Consider the following 14924-nt stretch of genomic DNA (forward strand, 5'->3'; position numbering starts at 1 on the left):
TTGTGAACACAAGTAACCTACTCATTACGTGGCTGATCACCTGCTTGTTGTCTGTCCCTCTTCGAATACCTTTGGTAGGCTGTCTGCAACACCCAAACATCCAGACAATTTGATTGGAATCCTGGGTGATCGGTTATGCAGGTTATGTTTGCACCATGTCCCTCATATTCATCGAGTTCCTCCATGACATCCTTTTCTTGGCAGCAGCTCTTCAATTGCTTCCATAATTGTACAGTTTTCACATGTATACCTAATTGTACAAAAGAAATAGTGGTAAGGACATGCACAAAATATGAAATATCCAGAAAAAAGGCCAATATTAACGTCATCTTAATTTCATACTATTTATATGCCTGTTATGGTCGTACGGAGGTCGAATCTACCTAGTAACGCTCGTCAGTAGTCAGACTATACTTTATAAAGCAACGCTGTCCTCCTGTCTGTTTGTTAGCTAATAGCAAATGCTTTATATACAGCCTCGTATTATATGACGTTTGACATCAGACACAGCGATAGAATCTCAACCACAGAAACTTCGAGAAAGAATCAAGTTATCAAGCTTTACAGACGTCAATGTGTCTAAGTTGGGAAATAATTGAATATTTAGCTATCGAGCAATTTGCGGACAATTAGTCGGGTTCAAATCAAGGAAACCAAGCTATCGACTCGATATAGGATACCTTGCTATCTATTTACGATCGATGATAATGTTACGTTTTATTATGATGTATTTACTATTTATTGGGAAGTTCTATGAATTATAGTCAAATGTATATATACCTGTCTGTGTTCTGTAGCCGCAGAGGATCTCCGCCAAATCCAGGATCATCGTCACCATCATCCACATGTTCGCTCCCGTCCCGTCTCGAGCTCGCCTGTTTCCACCCAAGCCCAATAACGACTTTATAAATTAACTCTCTGCTTTTTTTACTTCCCTATCTTCTCTCTCCCCTAACCTTATAGTACTGGGTGATTTTAATATTAACATGGACGATATCAACAATAATCTCACAAAGGACTTTACATCATGCCTAGCCAGTTTCGGATTACAGCAATATATTGACTTTCCCACACACTCCAAAGGTCATATACTTGATCTGATCTGCTGCTCTGGTGTAACTCCTCTGAACTGTTCTGCATTTGACTTGCCTATCTCTGACCATAAGTTTGTGACCTTCAATGTCAACTTAGCAATACCCAAAGCTAATGTGTCAAGATCCATCTCATTCCGTAATATCAAGAATATCAATACATCAGCACTTTCAAATGGAATAAATAACCTACCTAGCAAAGACTGCCTATTCACCACCAATGAGCTAGTCTCCCATTACAACGATGGACTCCATAACCTTTTAAACATGCATGCACCTCTGAAAACCCGGTCTATCTCTTTCACCCGCTCTGCCCCCTGGTTTACACCTGAGCTACGCCAGCTCAAAGCTAAAGGTCGTCGTCTTGAACGTCTGCTAAAACTGGCCTTGTAGTTCATAAGGACATGTATAACACCCACATACTTCAATATAAGGATGCTCTGCTAAATCATTATACTATGCCAACTTAATTAGGTCAGGTGAAGGTAACACTAGAACACTATTCTCTACAGTCAACAGCATCCTGAAACCACTGGACTCTCTTGCACCCCATCTGTACTCCACTGCTCAATGTTACACCTTCATGACGTTTTTTAATGCCAAAATCATAAATATTCATCAGCAACTGGCCTCCTCTAACTATATATCACTTCACTCAACTCTATATGCTCCCCTCTCTTCTCCACTATCGAGCTTTGAACTTCCCACTGTCACTGACTTCTAATCTCATCCGTAAATCCAAATCATCCACCTGTCAGCTTGACCCCCTTACTACCCACCTAGTTAAAGCATGTCTGCCTTCCCTCTCCCCTCTAATTACCGACATAATTCATTTCTCCCTTACCTCTGGTCTCGTCCCCTCATCCCTCAAAACAGGTGCGGACCCCAATAATTTGGATAATTTTCGCCCAATCTCTAACCTTCTCTCCAAGATACTTGAAAAAAACATTGCAGCCCAGGTCCACACTCATCTCAACAACAATAATCTTTTCGAACAATTTCAGTCTGGTTTCCGCTCCTCACACAGTACAGAGACGGCCATGGTCAAAATCACAAACAATCTCCTGGTGGCTGCTGACTCTGGGCTCCTATCCATACTCATCCTCCTTGACTTGACTGCAGCCTTCGACACCCTCTCACATCACATCCTTCTTGACAGATTAGCTTCCATTGGTATCACACCCCTCACCTGGTTCAGATCTTACCTCTCCGGCCGTACCCATTTGTTCAACACAAACACTTCAAATCACAGTCCCTTCCTGTCCTCACTGGTGTTCCTCAGGGCTCTGTCTTGTGCCCCCTCCTATTTATCATCTACCTCCTACCTCTCGGCCATATCTTCAGGAAATTCGGTATCCAATTCCATTTCCACCATGCCCACATCTGCTCTCCCCCCCCCCCGCTTCCCTTTCTGACTGCCTACTGAAAATCAAATGCTGGTTCTCATCCAACTTTCTCAAACTTAACAGTGATTAAGCCAAGGTTCTTCTAGTTGGCTCTAAGTACATTCTGGCCAAAACTGATAAATTCTCCCTTACCATTGATAACGCCACAGTCCCCCCCTCCCCCCAAGTAAAGAGCCTGGGTGTCATTCTCGACAGCACCCTATATTTTGAAGCTCACATAAACAACATCCCTCGGACTGCCTACTTCCACCTCCACAACATTAATCGTCTCTGCCCATCACTCATACCCAACACCGCCATTGTCATCCACACCCTTGTTACATCCCATATAGATTATTACAACTCCACCCTCTCTGTCCTTCCTCACAAATCTCTACGTAAACTTCAACTGGTCCAAAATTCAGCCGCCCGTTTCATCACCAGAACTCCTTCCATAGATCATATCACTCCGGTTCTCCAACAACTCCATTGGCTCCCAGTTAAATACCACATTGATTTTAAAATTCTGCTCCTCACCTTCAAGGCCCTTCACAATCTTGTGCCTTTATACCTCTCTGAACTCCTTCACACCTACACTCCCTCTCGCTCTTTCCGATCTTCCTCTGCCTCCCAACTCATTATTCCCTCTGCCCGCCTGATCACCATGGGGCCCAGAGCCATTTGTTAACTGATTGTTGTTTTTAAGTTTTATTTATTTATTGTTCCTTGTTTTTAACCTTATGTTCTGTACGGTGTCCTTGAGTGCCATGAAAGGTGCCTATAAAATAAAATAATTATATATATTATATATATATTATTTTTATTTTTATTTTTTTTACCACGTTAAACTCGCCCACATGATCTATCCTCTTCAATAAACTCCTCTTCTTGAAGATGCAACGAGTCTATTGACAACTCACTGTTACTCGATTCTGTCGAAATATCCGAGCCAGAGTCCGACATCGCCACGTCTGCAATGCTGTCTGTGTATTCAACTGGTGAACTGTGTTCTACTTGTGACGTCAGAACACTGCGTAGGCTGTTTCCGGTAGCGGCGATGTCAAAATCGGTTATCGACATAATATATCGTGATTTATTCAATAGTGTCATTAATAACACATTATGTTACACCACAAATAGCATTTACTATCATCAGTAGAATTTCATGTTTATCATTTCCTAAGCCCTTTAAATTTAACTAAATTGAGAGAGAGACAGAGAGAGCGAAAGAGCGAGATTACATCTTTAAAACTAGATTATTACAACATGTTATTATTTAATGGCTTTTTTATATTGTATTTGATACGATTGTTGACATTTGAATAGTATTGTATATTAATTACTAATCATCAATATGGATTTCTGATCTGTCATGCCAATAAAGCTTATTTGAATTAAATAAGCTTTATTGGCATGACAGATCAGAAAGTTATTCTTTAGTTTCCAGCATGAAATCTGAAAAGTATGTGAGTGTGTGTGTGTGTGTGTGTGTGTGTGTGTGTGTGTGTGTGTGTGTGTGTGTGTGTGAGAGAGAGAGAGAGAGAGAGAGAGAGAGAGAGAGAGAGAGAGAGAGAGAGAGAGAGAGAGAGAGAGAGAGTGAGTGAGTGGAAGAAAACACTAACATTCCAACTTTTACAAACTAAACACAACATATCAAAATATGTTAAATAAATGATAAGGATAGCAGTTATGATGGTTATGATTTTTCTACTCAACGAATAGCATATTACTAATATTTCTAACATCATAATGTATAGCCTAATTAATCTGGAAAGTAAATAACAGTGTTTGAGGTACTTTACACATTTAAATTAGTCAATGATTAAGACATGTATTGCATCAAAATAGAGCTCGTGTGTGTATGTGTGTGTCTTTATTCCTTCTCTCCCATTGGCTGCTGCAACTTGTTGGAGCTTTTCTCTCTGGAAAAAGAGAAAGCTCCAAGAACCTATCGGTGCTCGCGACCCGTCCCCCCTCACGAGCCCGCCTGGTCCAGACATGTCCGGGAGATCGTCAAAGTAGTCCAGCCTTTACACCGGTTAAATAAGCTCATGTCAGAAACAGAGCACTTCTATATTGTAAGCAAATTAAAAGTGTAAGGACTCCCTTAGTGCACTTTGCCGCCGAATTTCCTCGCCCTGCTCCACGAGTCCTGCTCGCTTGACTGCTTTGGGGCTTTCACACTGATAAACCTGTTTAATCTCCGTCTTCTCCTCCGCCCCACACTGGATCCGTCAGACATTTCCTCCTTCAAAACAAGTGTACTAACAAGTCTACACTTGAACTGGACATTTAAAACGTGCCCGTCTTTTTTGCTTTTGTTTTGCTTTTGTTTTCTTTTTGTGTTTTTTTTAATGATACAATGTCGTCTTTGCCAGGAACGGTACCGCGGATGATGCGCCCGGCTCCCGGACAGAACTATCCCCGCACTGGATTCCCTCTGGAAGGTAGGCTTCAGTGGGAGCAGCTGGGGGACACGGCTCCACAGCAGCCTGATGGGCCTTGTAGATCTTGTGAGGAGACGGAAGACCTAAGAGCTCAATTTGAAAGGCTAAACATGAAAGACAATGCTTTACAATAGCAAAGACATCCTGATGCAAATTAATTTAAAAAGCACTACAGGAATGCACTACTGTTGTTGTTCTGTTTCCATGTTGTTCTTGTGTAGCATCGATGCCTTGGGTTACATCTGCATTTCGTTGTGCACGCCTGTGTTACAGAATGACAACACTTGATCCTTGTATCCTTGACTTGACTTAAGTAGGCTACTTAAACTTTTTATTTTTCGTGAAGAACTCGCATAAAAAAACACATTGAAAATGTCTGTGTAATCTCACTGAAATGGTAATATTTTTAGCTTGCTAGGTTAAATATTAAAGGTCCTCGGCTGCACTTCATTTAGGCTAATTATCACCCAGGGACTATTTTGTCAACACATTTAAAGTGTTGACAGAAACCTAGACAGAGTCTGTGAACAAGACATGTGCGTTTCTACACCTGGAAATCAAATCTATGAAATAGAAAACAATAGAGGATTCCTCCAATATTAGGAAAGCAATGGTGAATAATGAAGACAACAAAAGGGGTCGGATGGAACTGTGAAGTGGCCTCCGTTAATGGCAATCTCTTAACGAAAATGTTAATTTGTTGCTACAATTCAGACGTGAACTGTTGAATACCTGATAGATTAATAGGAGGTCCTTTGAATATGTTTAGGCCTACATTTAATTTGAATTAGGAAACGTAGACTACAGGAAACGCAACTTTTCCTTTGACTGTCTTTCATGATTAAATGTTAGAGTAAGAACGCTCCATCTGTGACTTTGTGTGGCCTACAGTGTCCACTCCTCTGGGCCAGGGACGGGTCAACCAGCTTGGCGGGGTCTTCATTAACGGCCGGCCACTGCCCAACCACATCCGCCACAAGATAGTGGAGATGGCACACCATGGGATCCGGCCCTGCGTCATCTCCCGACAGCTGCGGGTCTCTCACGGCTGTGTCTCCAAGATCCTTTGCCGCTACCAGGAGACCGGGTCCATCCGGCCCGGAGCGATAGGAGGCAGCAAGCCCAGGGTGTGAAGAACCGGATAATAATACATTTACATACTACATTTTTATTTTTTACACGTTTGCGCATTTCTGCAGCCTGTACTCATTATCCTACATTGTGTCCTTGTTTCTTGTTCCTCTGTCTGTCATGCTGTCCCACCTGCAGCAGGTAGCCACGCCGGACGTGGAGAAGCGGATAGAGGAGTACAAGCGGGACAACCCCGGCATGTTCAGCTGGGAGATCCGGGATAAGCTGCTGAAGGACGGGGTGTGTGACAGAAGCACAGTCCCTTCAGGTGAGGCCTCCTCTGGTAAGCCGCATTTAATTAAATCTCTCATTCTCCGCTATTTTCCGATTCAAATGAATATAATTATTATATAATTATTATATAATTATTATCATTATTGTGTGCTTATTATTATTATTATTATTATTATTAATATTATCATCATCATCATCATTAATGTGTGTATATTATTAGTATTAGATTATTATTATTATTATTATTATCATCATTACTGTGTGCTTATTTTTATTATTATTATTATTATTATCTTCAGGGTATTATTATTATAAGCATACTGAAGCTGCCTCTGTGTTCGCAGTGAGTTCGATCAGCCGTGTACTTCGAGCTCGATTTGGAAAAAAGGAAGATGAGGACGAGTGTGATAAAAAGGATGAAGACGGAGAAAAGAAAACCAAACACAGCATCGACGGCATCCTCGGTGACAAAGGTAGGCCCGAGGAGGACACACAGCCCGGCATGTCTGGGCAGACTGTGTTGACAGCTGCAGGTTGGACTACTGTCTACGCAATGAATTGTCTACAAATTGGGCCTAAACGGGCGTTTTGTCGAGTCGAGGTTTGCTTCTTTAAGCTGATCTCCCAGCACACATCGGGCCGCTTCATTATTTATGATGGGGCGCGGTGGAGTGGATCGGACTCCCGTGGCGCTGCTTAAACGCTCCCTTGAAAGCAACGCTGACAGATGACCGATGTGCCAGTCAAAATCAATTAGAGGAGGCCTGACAGGGACACCCCGCACACCCACCGGGGGCTAGTGACCTCACAGCGGCTGGTTGTGTGTGGACGTCAAGTTCACCCGAAAACAATCTTTGATTTGTATCGGCGGGCGAAACCAAACGTTTGAAAATTAAAACAGAAACGTTTATCAAATGTGATAACCTGACAATATAAAGATGTATTCAATTCATACAATTGAATGCCACCAGGAGAAATAAATATACAAAATGGATTTAGCTTTAAAGTAACAACTATTTAAAACGTTTTTTTTTTTTTTTAAATGAAATATGCACAGAATAAATATTTTTAAGGAGCAAAACAGCAAATCCGATGGGTAATAGTCCAAAGGGATTCTATAAATATTAGAACATAATAATATGAAATAATACTTATAGATGATAAATACTATCTAAAAGTATTTGCCAAATGATTAAGATGGAATTTTGGCCTGTCGATTTTACAGGTTATATATATATATATATATATATATATATATATATATATATATATATATATATATATATATATATATATATATATATATATATATATATATATATATATTCTATGAGATACTTAGACAATTATTTGAGAAGTTTCACATCGTGAATTGAACTTGCTATATGATGTGTTTGTTTTGTCAGAGATAGCTAGGGACAAAGTGTGGATGCTGGCTCACTTCATCACACAGTTGAGCGGCTGCTCTAGAATAACCTCCGTGCTGTTTGTCCTGTAGTCCGGCTTGTTTGGAGCACTTTGCCAGGAACGGCCGTTTGTTAATTACACTTAAAGCCTGCAGCTCCCAGTGTTTCCTGACCACTGGTTTGACTGGGGACATTTTTTTCAAACGCTAACAACTGTCCTCCTTTTCATGTTCTTCAAAAGATCAGCCTAGTGTCTTTCTGTCATCCGGGCCTGGCATTTAATAATTTGAAGACTTAGCCTATTACAGCTAGTAATGAAACCGGTGTCTGTTGAATAGGCGTCTGTGTTGGAGAGGGGTGTAATAGCTCCAAGGCATGGTAAGAAATATATTTATCCCCTATCAGCCCTCACTCTCACAGTTCCAGGCATATGCATTCTGTTGAGGGCTTTAAAGCAGATTAAATTGAGCCTTTTATTTCTTTTCACTTTCATCTTTCAGCGGCTCACTTCGAGGTGTGGTGCCTGCGGCGCAAATTCATAAGATTTTAAGGTTTCTTCTCGTGTTTTTAGATTGTATTTAAATATTCATTTTATTTGCTTTTATGGGATTGTTTTTGGTGGCATGTTGGCAGAATCTCAGGGAGAGCCAGAGTGAATTTGATCAGCAGTATTAGACTGAATGAAAGAGGTGCGACTGTGGGCTACTGTGACTGAGACACATGGATGAGTACTATTTACATTTTTTATTTTTCATTAGATAACATTCTGTTTTTCCATACGATATGCAATATACAGTTAAAAGTAAACTAGCTGCAAATGAGTCAACTTAATTTCTATGCAACCGTTAAAACCAGTCACAAAATGACTTACAAATACACAGAAAATAAAACAATAAAATGCATTATAAGAGCTACATAATTCAATATTTAGAATGAACCAGTTACTGAATAGCAGGCTCTACTCTTCACAACGGACGTTTCCATAGAAGAAATGATAACACTTACATCATATCTCTGCAACAAGATATGACTGTAGATCTTATTTTGATCATATTTGGTTGAAACTATATAAAAAGCTACAACATAATTATCATATACAGTAGATTACCACATTATGTATGATAGTTTCCAGAATACACTGTAAACATTTGTATTTCTAGTAGGACAACACATTTAATTTATAGGGCAGGTGTAATGAATAGTCACCTCTGCTTTTACAACATATACAATCTGTGATGAGCTCCCCTCTACCCACCACTGACTCACACTCTTCTGCACTTCTAGGGAGCATGCTGTCAATGTACTGTTTCACAAAGATATGCATAACCTAATGTAGGGGGAAAAAGTATCAATTTTAGAATAAGCCTGGTTGAAAGAAAAAAAGGTTGACAGTGAGGATGGAGAGAGCACTTCAAACAAATCCAGTGGAAGTGACAAGAGGCAGCTTTACAGAGAGCACAGGCTGTTGGAAGTTCTATTGCAGCTATTAATAACACTTTTCCCCGGGCATCCGCACTTACTCCACTCCATCTGCACTTTCTCTCAGCTATTTTGCCGGGTTGAAATTGAGGGAGACCCAAATGTTGGCTGGAGATAACACAATCATCACAGCCTCGGTCCTGGGCTGTGCATCAGTGTATTAAACTGGGATTAACCTCCCCTTTCTCCCCTGCTGCCTCACACCAAACATTCACATTTTTAAGAGACATATAAAACAAGTCACAGGGGCTGGAAGCACATGTGCAGCAGAAATAATAATCAGGAAAATGGAATCAGAAATGATTCCATCTTCTCCAATCTGAGCCTCTGCTGCTTCTCTTTAAACTGACGGACAGACTGAATGGTAATGATTATACACATAATTAATGTACACACGAGGAATCTGTGTTTACTTAACATTTTTAACTGTAGCCATAATCTTTAGAAACATTTATAAAGAAATCAACAGTATTGCAATTGTAATACAATAAAGTATTGTGTTAGGCTATGGTAAAATTAATCCAATCAAAAATATATCTGACAAGTCAAGGTACTCTATTACAATGATGCAATATTCAGTAATAAATCAGCCCTGATCATTCGTTTCAGTTCTCACAATGGCCGGATGCAGCCAGAAATATTGAAAGGACAAATTCATATCAGCTCATGGTATGTAAATCATCATAACTCTAAATGTTAATAAACTGAATGTTTGGTTACATGCAATTATTAATTCATCTAGTTATGGTTGATCCCGTTCTTACATCTAATACTTCTTCAGGAGCACATAATAATAATAATAATAATAATAATAATAATAATAATAATAATAATAATAATAATAATAATAATAATAATAATAATAATTCAGTTCAAGTCAGGTCTTTCGTCAAAGAAATGTCCCACTACCCTAAACCAATGCACTCTTCCAAATCACTTATATAATGTCCAGTTAGTGTAGGCATTTGTCATTTTTCACATACAAGGAATTTGCTTTTGTATAATGATGCATACACAAATACAGTAAGAGAAAATTAAAACGTAAGATAAGAGAAAATATTAGAGGAAAAAAGGTATTCTAAAAATTACTCTAACCCTAAATAATGTTAGTAATAATGTAAAAAATGTGTACAAGAAACTAACAAATTATTGTGAACAAATATAAATGGAAGAGCTGCGCTGCTTTGAAAGTGGACACTGTCAGAGGAATATGCAAAGGTTGACAGCTCGGAGTACGAGGAAGGGTCTGCAGTGTACAGAGATACAGGGACAAAGATGAGCGTTGGTGTAAAGCCTGGTGTCTGTGGGGGAGATGAGAGTCTGGCAGTGGGGTCCCGGGCCGTGCTGATGAGGCCAGTAGCTGTGGGGAAGAAAGTGTTTTATAAAGGTTTAGGGTTTAAAGAATGGAAGTCTTCCCTTTTGGGGGCATCAGCCTTATCACATGGAATGAATGTGAAATTGGACTCCCCTAGGAATATTGTGTAAACAGCAGTGACACATGGCATGGTGGTTCATGTACGAAGACATGCTGTCATTGGAATATGGAAAGGGAGATCGTTGAACACTGAGGCTTTAATGTTGCTGGTTCCTGCAGCTGTGGTGGCTGACCTGAGGCAGACCTGAGGACATGATTCACGCACTGTGTTTCACACTTCTAGAGCAGAGCAAAGTGAGCAGCTTAGAGGCTTTGATCCTCTGCTGCTTTTGCTTATCAGAAACATTTGTGGTGGCACTGACAAAATGAGAGTTTACCATATTAGCTGCTTTCAGGCTTGCCTGTCTATTAATTAAATCCCATTTGCCGCATGAGGCAGGACCTGTCTGGGCCTCTGTGCCCCCCCAACACCATCACTTTGTTTCTGTTCAGAGGAACAGATTCTCTTCCTGGAATATTGGAGGGAAATCATTTAGCATTTGGACAGAACGTTAAACAACTAATGAGTCAATATTTTCACACTGCAGTGAGGACTCAGTACAGGGGACGCCGCTCTGCCAGGTGAGCTTCCAGGGCGCCTGAAGTACGCGTAACAAAATCCAGCCGGAGGGCCAGATGATTGTTTTGAATATTTCATCACTTCAGGATGTCTCCCTCTCCTTCTGTAAAATAAAGGGGTGAATATTTGGATCAGGAAGCTGGCAGGGGCAGCATTAGAAGATCACACTCTGATCCCCACGGGGAAACTGGGTCACTGTGGCAGCACAGAGGAACAGGATAAAGGAGCGGAATTGAGAAAAGTTGGAAATAAAGACGGAGTAGCAGCCCTGGAACATGTGAGGTAGAACACTTTATGTGGTTATATGTGTAACAGACTGAATTTTAACATTACATCAGCAATTGCATAAGGACACAATTAATAAGGTAATAACTGAATGAGTCAATTAATGTAAAAGAGGTTTCAGCTGCTTAAACATATAACAATGCACATGTGTAAGTTTCACATGGGAAAGATATTCTACATATGTATCCAGCACAACACTTTCACATGTGTCACATTTTTAGCTATTTCACATGAAATGTAAGACATCACATTTAAAAACCAGAAATTCATGACTTCACATGGGAACCACCATTATTATGAATCATAATTGTGAATTATCACATGTGTTTGTGTACATTTCATGTGAAATATATTTGCTAAATGTACACACATTAAATATGTGTACCATGATTATCTTCTGGGCTGTTCTGCCTTTATGATAGTATAGCTTCAGATCCTGAACGGGGAGAGGCTGCGGCGAGGACTCAGCCTGTATATGGGTCGCCCTAGCTACCAGCTGAGCAGCAGCCCATGTCCCGTGATTCCTAATAATATCCAGATGTATCACAATTTGGCAAGATAATGCAAAGTCACATATCAAATAATCAATCTGATGATGATTATAACATAAGACCAAACAACATATGCAGTAAAACAAAAATCTCAGTCACTCATTTAGTTCCTCACAGCTTGCTCTGAATCATTAATTGAATCAATAATCAGAAACTCATTAATAACATGCTACGGTCATATCATAATCTGATTGTGCTGAAAGATGATTAATGAGGATACTGAATTTATTCTCAACTCTAGCAGCTCATGTGGTTTCCAGAAATGTCACATATTAAATGATGATGATAATAATAATAATAATAATAATAATAATAATAATAATAATAATAATAATAATAATAATAATAATAATAATAATAATAGTAATAATACAATAAAAAGGAAGGTCACAAATAATAATAATAACAATAATAACAATAATAACAATAATAACAATAATAACAATAATAACAATAATAACAATGATAGTAATAATAACACAATCGTTTTAAAGTTTACTACATTGTCGTAATTAGAAACAGCTAATTGTACAGATTCTTCTCTTTTCCAACAGCCATTAGCATTTCTGTCGGGGCTGACCTACTTGTTGATTTTCTTTTATTTCTCGCAGCACTTTGGTCCTCTTAGGGATGTCTTTGAGTAAACCAATATATATAAAGGGGAGCTGCTGAACTGGGAGGGGGCTTTGAATAGGACAATAGCAGCCTACTTCTTTGCCATGGAGTGTTCAGTAGCCATCCCTTAATCCTCCTTTCATGTAGCCAACAAATGCCAAGAATCTTCTCTGGTGACCCAATGGGAAGCTGATCAGCCAACAAAAGAGGAGCAGTGCACAAAGAGAAAACAGTCAAAACGGGGTGGAGGGCAGTCAGAAGCCTCGGGCATCCCATTAGCAGACAATTTGCAAAGGATATACACACGACAATGGCAAACAGAGGAATCACAAAACATGGCACAAACAATATGGCAACAACTAATTAATAAAACGTTGACACTTTGGTTGGTCTGTAACTGAGCCCTCGGTGAGTCTCGAGGTAAACCCCCCAGAGGTCCGGTCGTGCAGCGGTGCAGCTCCAGTTGGATTTACAATGTGTGTCACGCATGCTGTTATTCTACATAATATATATATATTATACGTTATAAGTAAAAATGTTACATTGTTATTATGTACATTATTCAAAAAAATTTTTTTTAACAAACTTATTTAGTGCTCACGGTTTGTTCACACACAGAACCAGTCACAAAACACATCCTGGGGTTTTCATATTTCATTTTCTTATTAAAAAGAAATGCAAGAAAAGTATCAAGGGGGAAATGAAGGGTTGAAGAGGTCAACATGCCTGATTGCTCTGTTAGCTGCCAGTATGTCAGGATTTAGTAGGAAGACATTTGGCTGTCCAGCAAAACATGGAGGTGTCTTTGTCACTGCGAGCTGCAGGATCAAACACACACATATGTGGCTCAAATAATATATAATAATATAATAAGATGATCTGCACATTGTTAACATTGACAGTAGATTACATGTTGATTATGCTGCCTCCTGCTTTTCAACAGGACAGCCCAATATAGCCTTTGGTCCTTGAAAAATATCGGAAACTGCTTTTCCCATTTAATATTTTAAAGAATGGGCTGAATCTGATCATAGAGACAGAGTGTAAATAAAGCTAACTGACTCTTCACATCATCGGTAAACGTAAAGATCGGCTGTTGGGAGAATGGTTGAAGGACTTGTTTTACCGAGTGACTAAATGCATCTCTGAAATCCTGTTTGAATGTCCCATCCAGAGGGCTTGTGCTTATTAGAAGGCTTATTCATTGATTTCTCCATCAATCCATGAAGGAAATCACATTCACCAAATGCAACCATCCAGTGTAATTGGATAGAAAATGACCTTAAATATACAGAGATTACTGTGGCATAAAGGCCCAGCAATTTTTTGGGGTAGAGTAAATGTTCACGCTACTGAAAGGTATGAAAGTGGATTAATGGCCATTTCTCCGCCACTGCATTAAAATGATTGGAGCCACATATTTAACACACTCTCACAATGGGGGCTGAGCGTTGTTCACTCTGCAGCCTTGTGGAAACAGATCCGGCGCTCTGGACAGGACCTACCTTGGCTTAGTGAGACATTTGTATTTTACTGTATTGTCTTTTATGTTTGGAATTATGAGAATGCATGTTCAATTAGACCTCGGCAGTATTATGAATGAATATTGTGAACAAATATCTTGATGAACAGACAGGTGACAAATGAAGGTAAAAGCCAACATGCAGTGTGTGAGGTGTCGTTCCACCACCAGCTTCTTTAAGTGTGTGAAACTAAACATATTCTGTCGTTTGGTGTGTTGACAATGGTGGTGGAGAGCACCGTCTCACATGTTACTGCAAAACATGACGTGTTCAGTGAGGTGGAGGTCTGGTGACTGAAGTTCGAAGCACATCATATTCATACTCCTCAAGCAGTGAGCCCTTATCCAATTATTATATTAAATTACCCATCTGAATACCAGTTTATAATAATAACAACAATAATAATACTATTATATAATAACAATAATAATAATGTGTAATACAGTCTTTGAGAGCAGCAAAATAAACAATAATGCGCTATACTGTCGGTAACACTTTAATACAATCATCAATAATAAATGGTAAATGAAGAGTAATTTAAACTTTAGGTAATAGTTATTTAACTGTTAGCAAACAATGGAATGATAATTAATAATGTTTGATCATATTAGAAATTCTATAATTTAAGTTATTTTAACATTATATTTACTATATTAAGTATTTGCTAATGATTTGTAAAACATCTACAAACATTATTTTGATGCTATTATAAACGGAGGATTATAATACCTTGTTAAATAAATACTTTCGTGAAGCATCTACAAACATTATTAATACAGAGAG

At 39.2% G+C, this 14924-nt stretch overlaps 1 protein-coding gene across 1 annotated transcript in view; it reads left to right on the plus strand.

Moving 5' to 3' along the window:
• The first annotated feature begins 4830 nt into the window (after positions 1–4830).
• LOC115017711 (paired box protein Pax-7-like) overlaps positions 4831–14924 on the plus strand; it is a 59618-nt gene continuing 49524 nt past the window's right edge. Inside the window, 4 exon segments of the mRNA XM_029446395.1 lie at positions 4831–4923; positions 5815–6050; positions 6193–6337; positions 6633–6761. Coding sequence (XP_029302255.1) covers positions 4839–4923; positions 5815–6050; positions 6193–6337; positions 6633–6761 — 595 coding nt within the window. The 5' untranslated portion in view covers positions 4831–4838.

Source organism: Cottoperca gobio, chromosome 2 (assembly GCF_900634415.1).
Source record: "Cottoperca gobio chromosome 2, fCotGob3.1, whole genome shotgun sequence".
NCBI classification, from domain to species: Eukaryota; Metazoa; Chordata; class Actinopteri; order Perciformes; family Bovichtidae; genus Cottoperca; species Cottoperca gobio.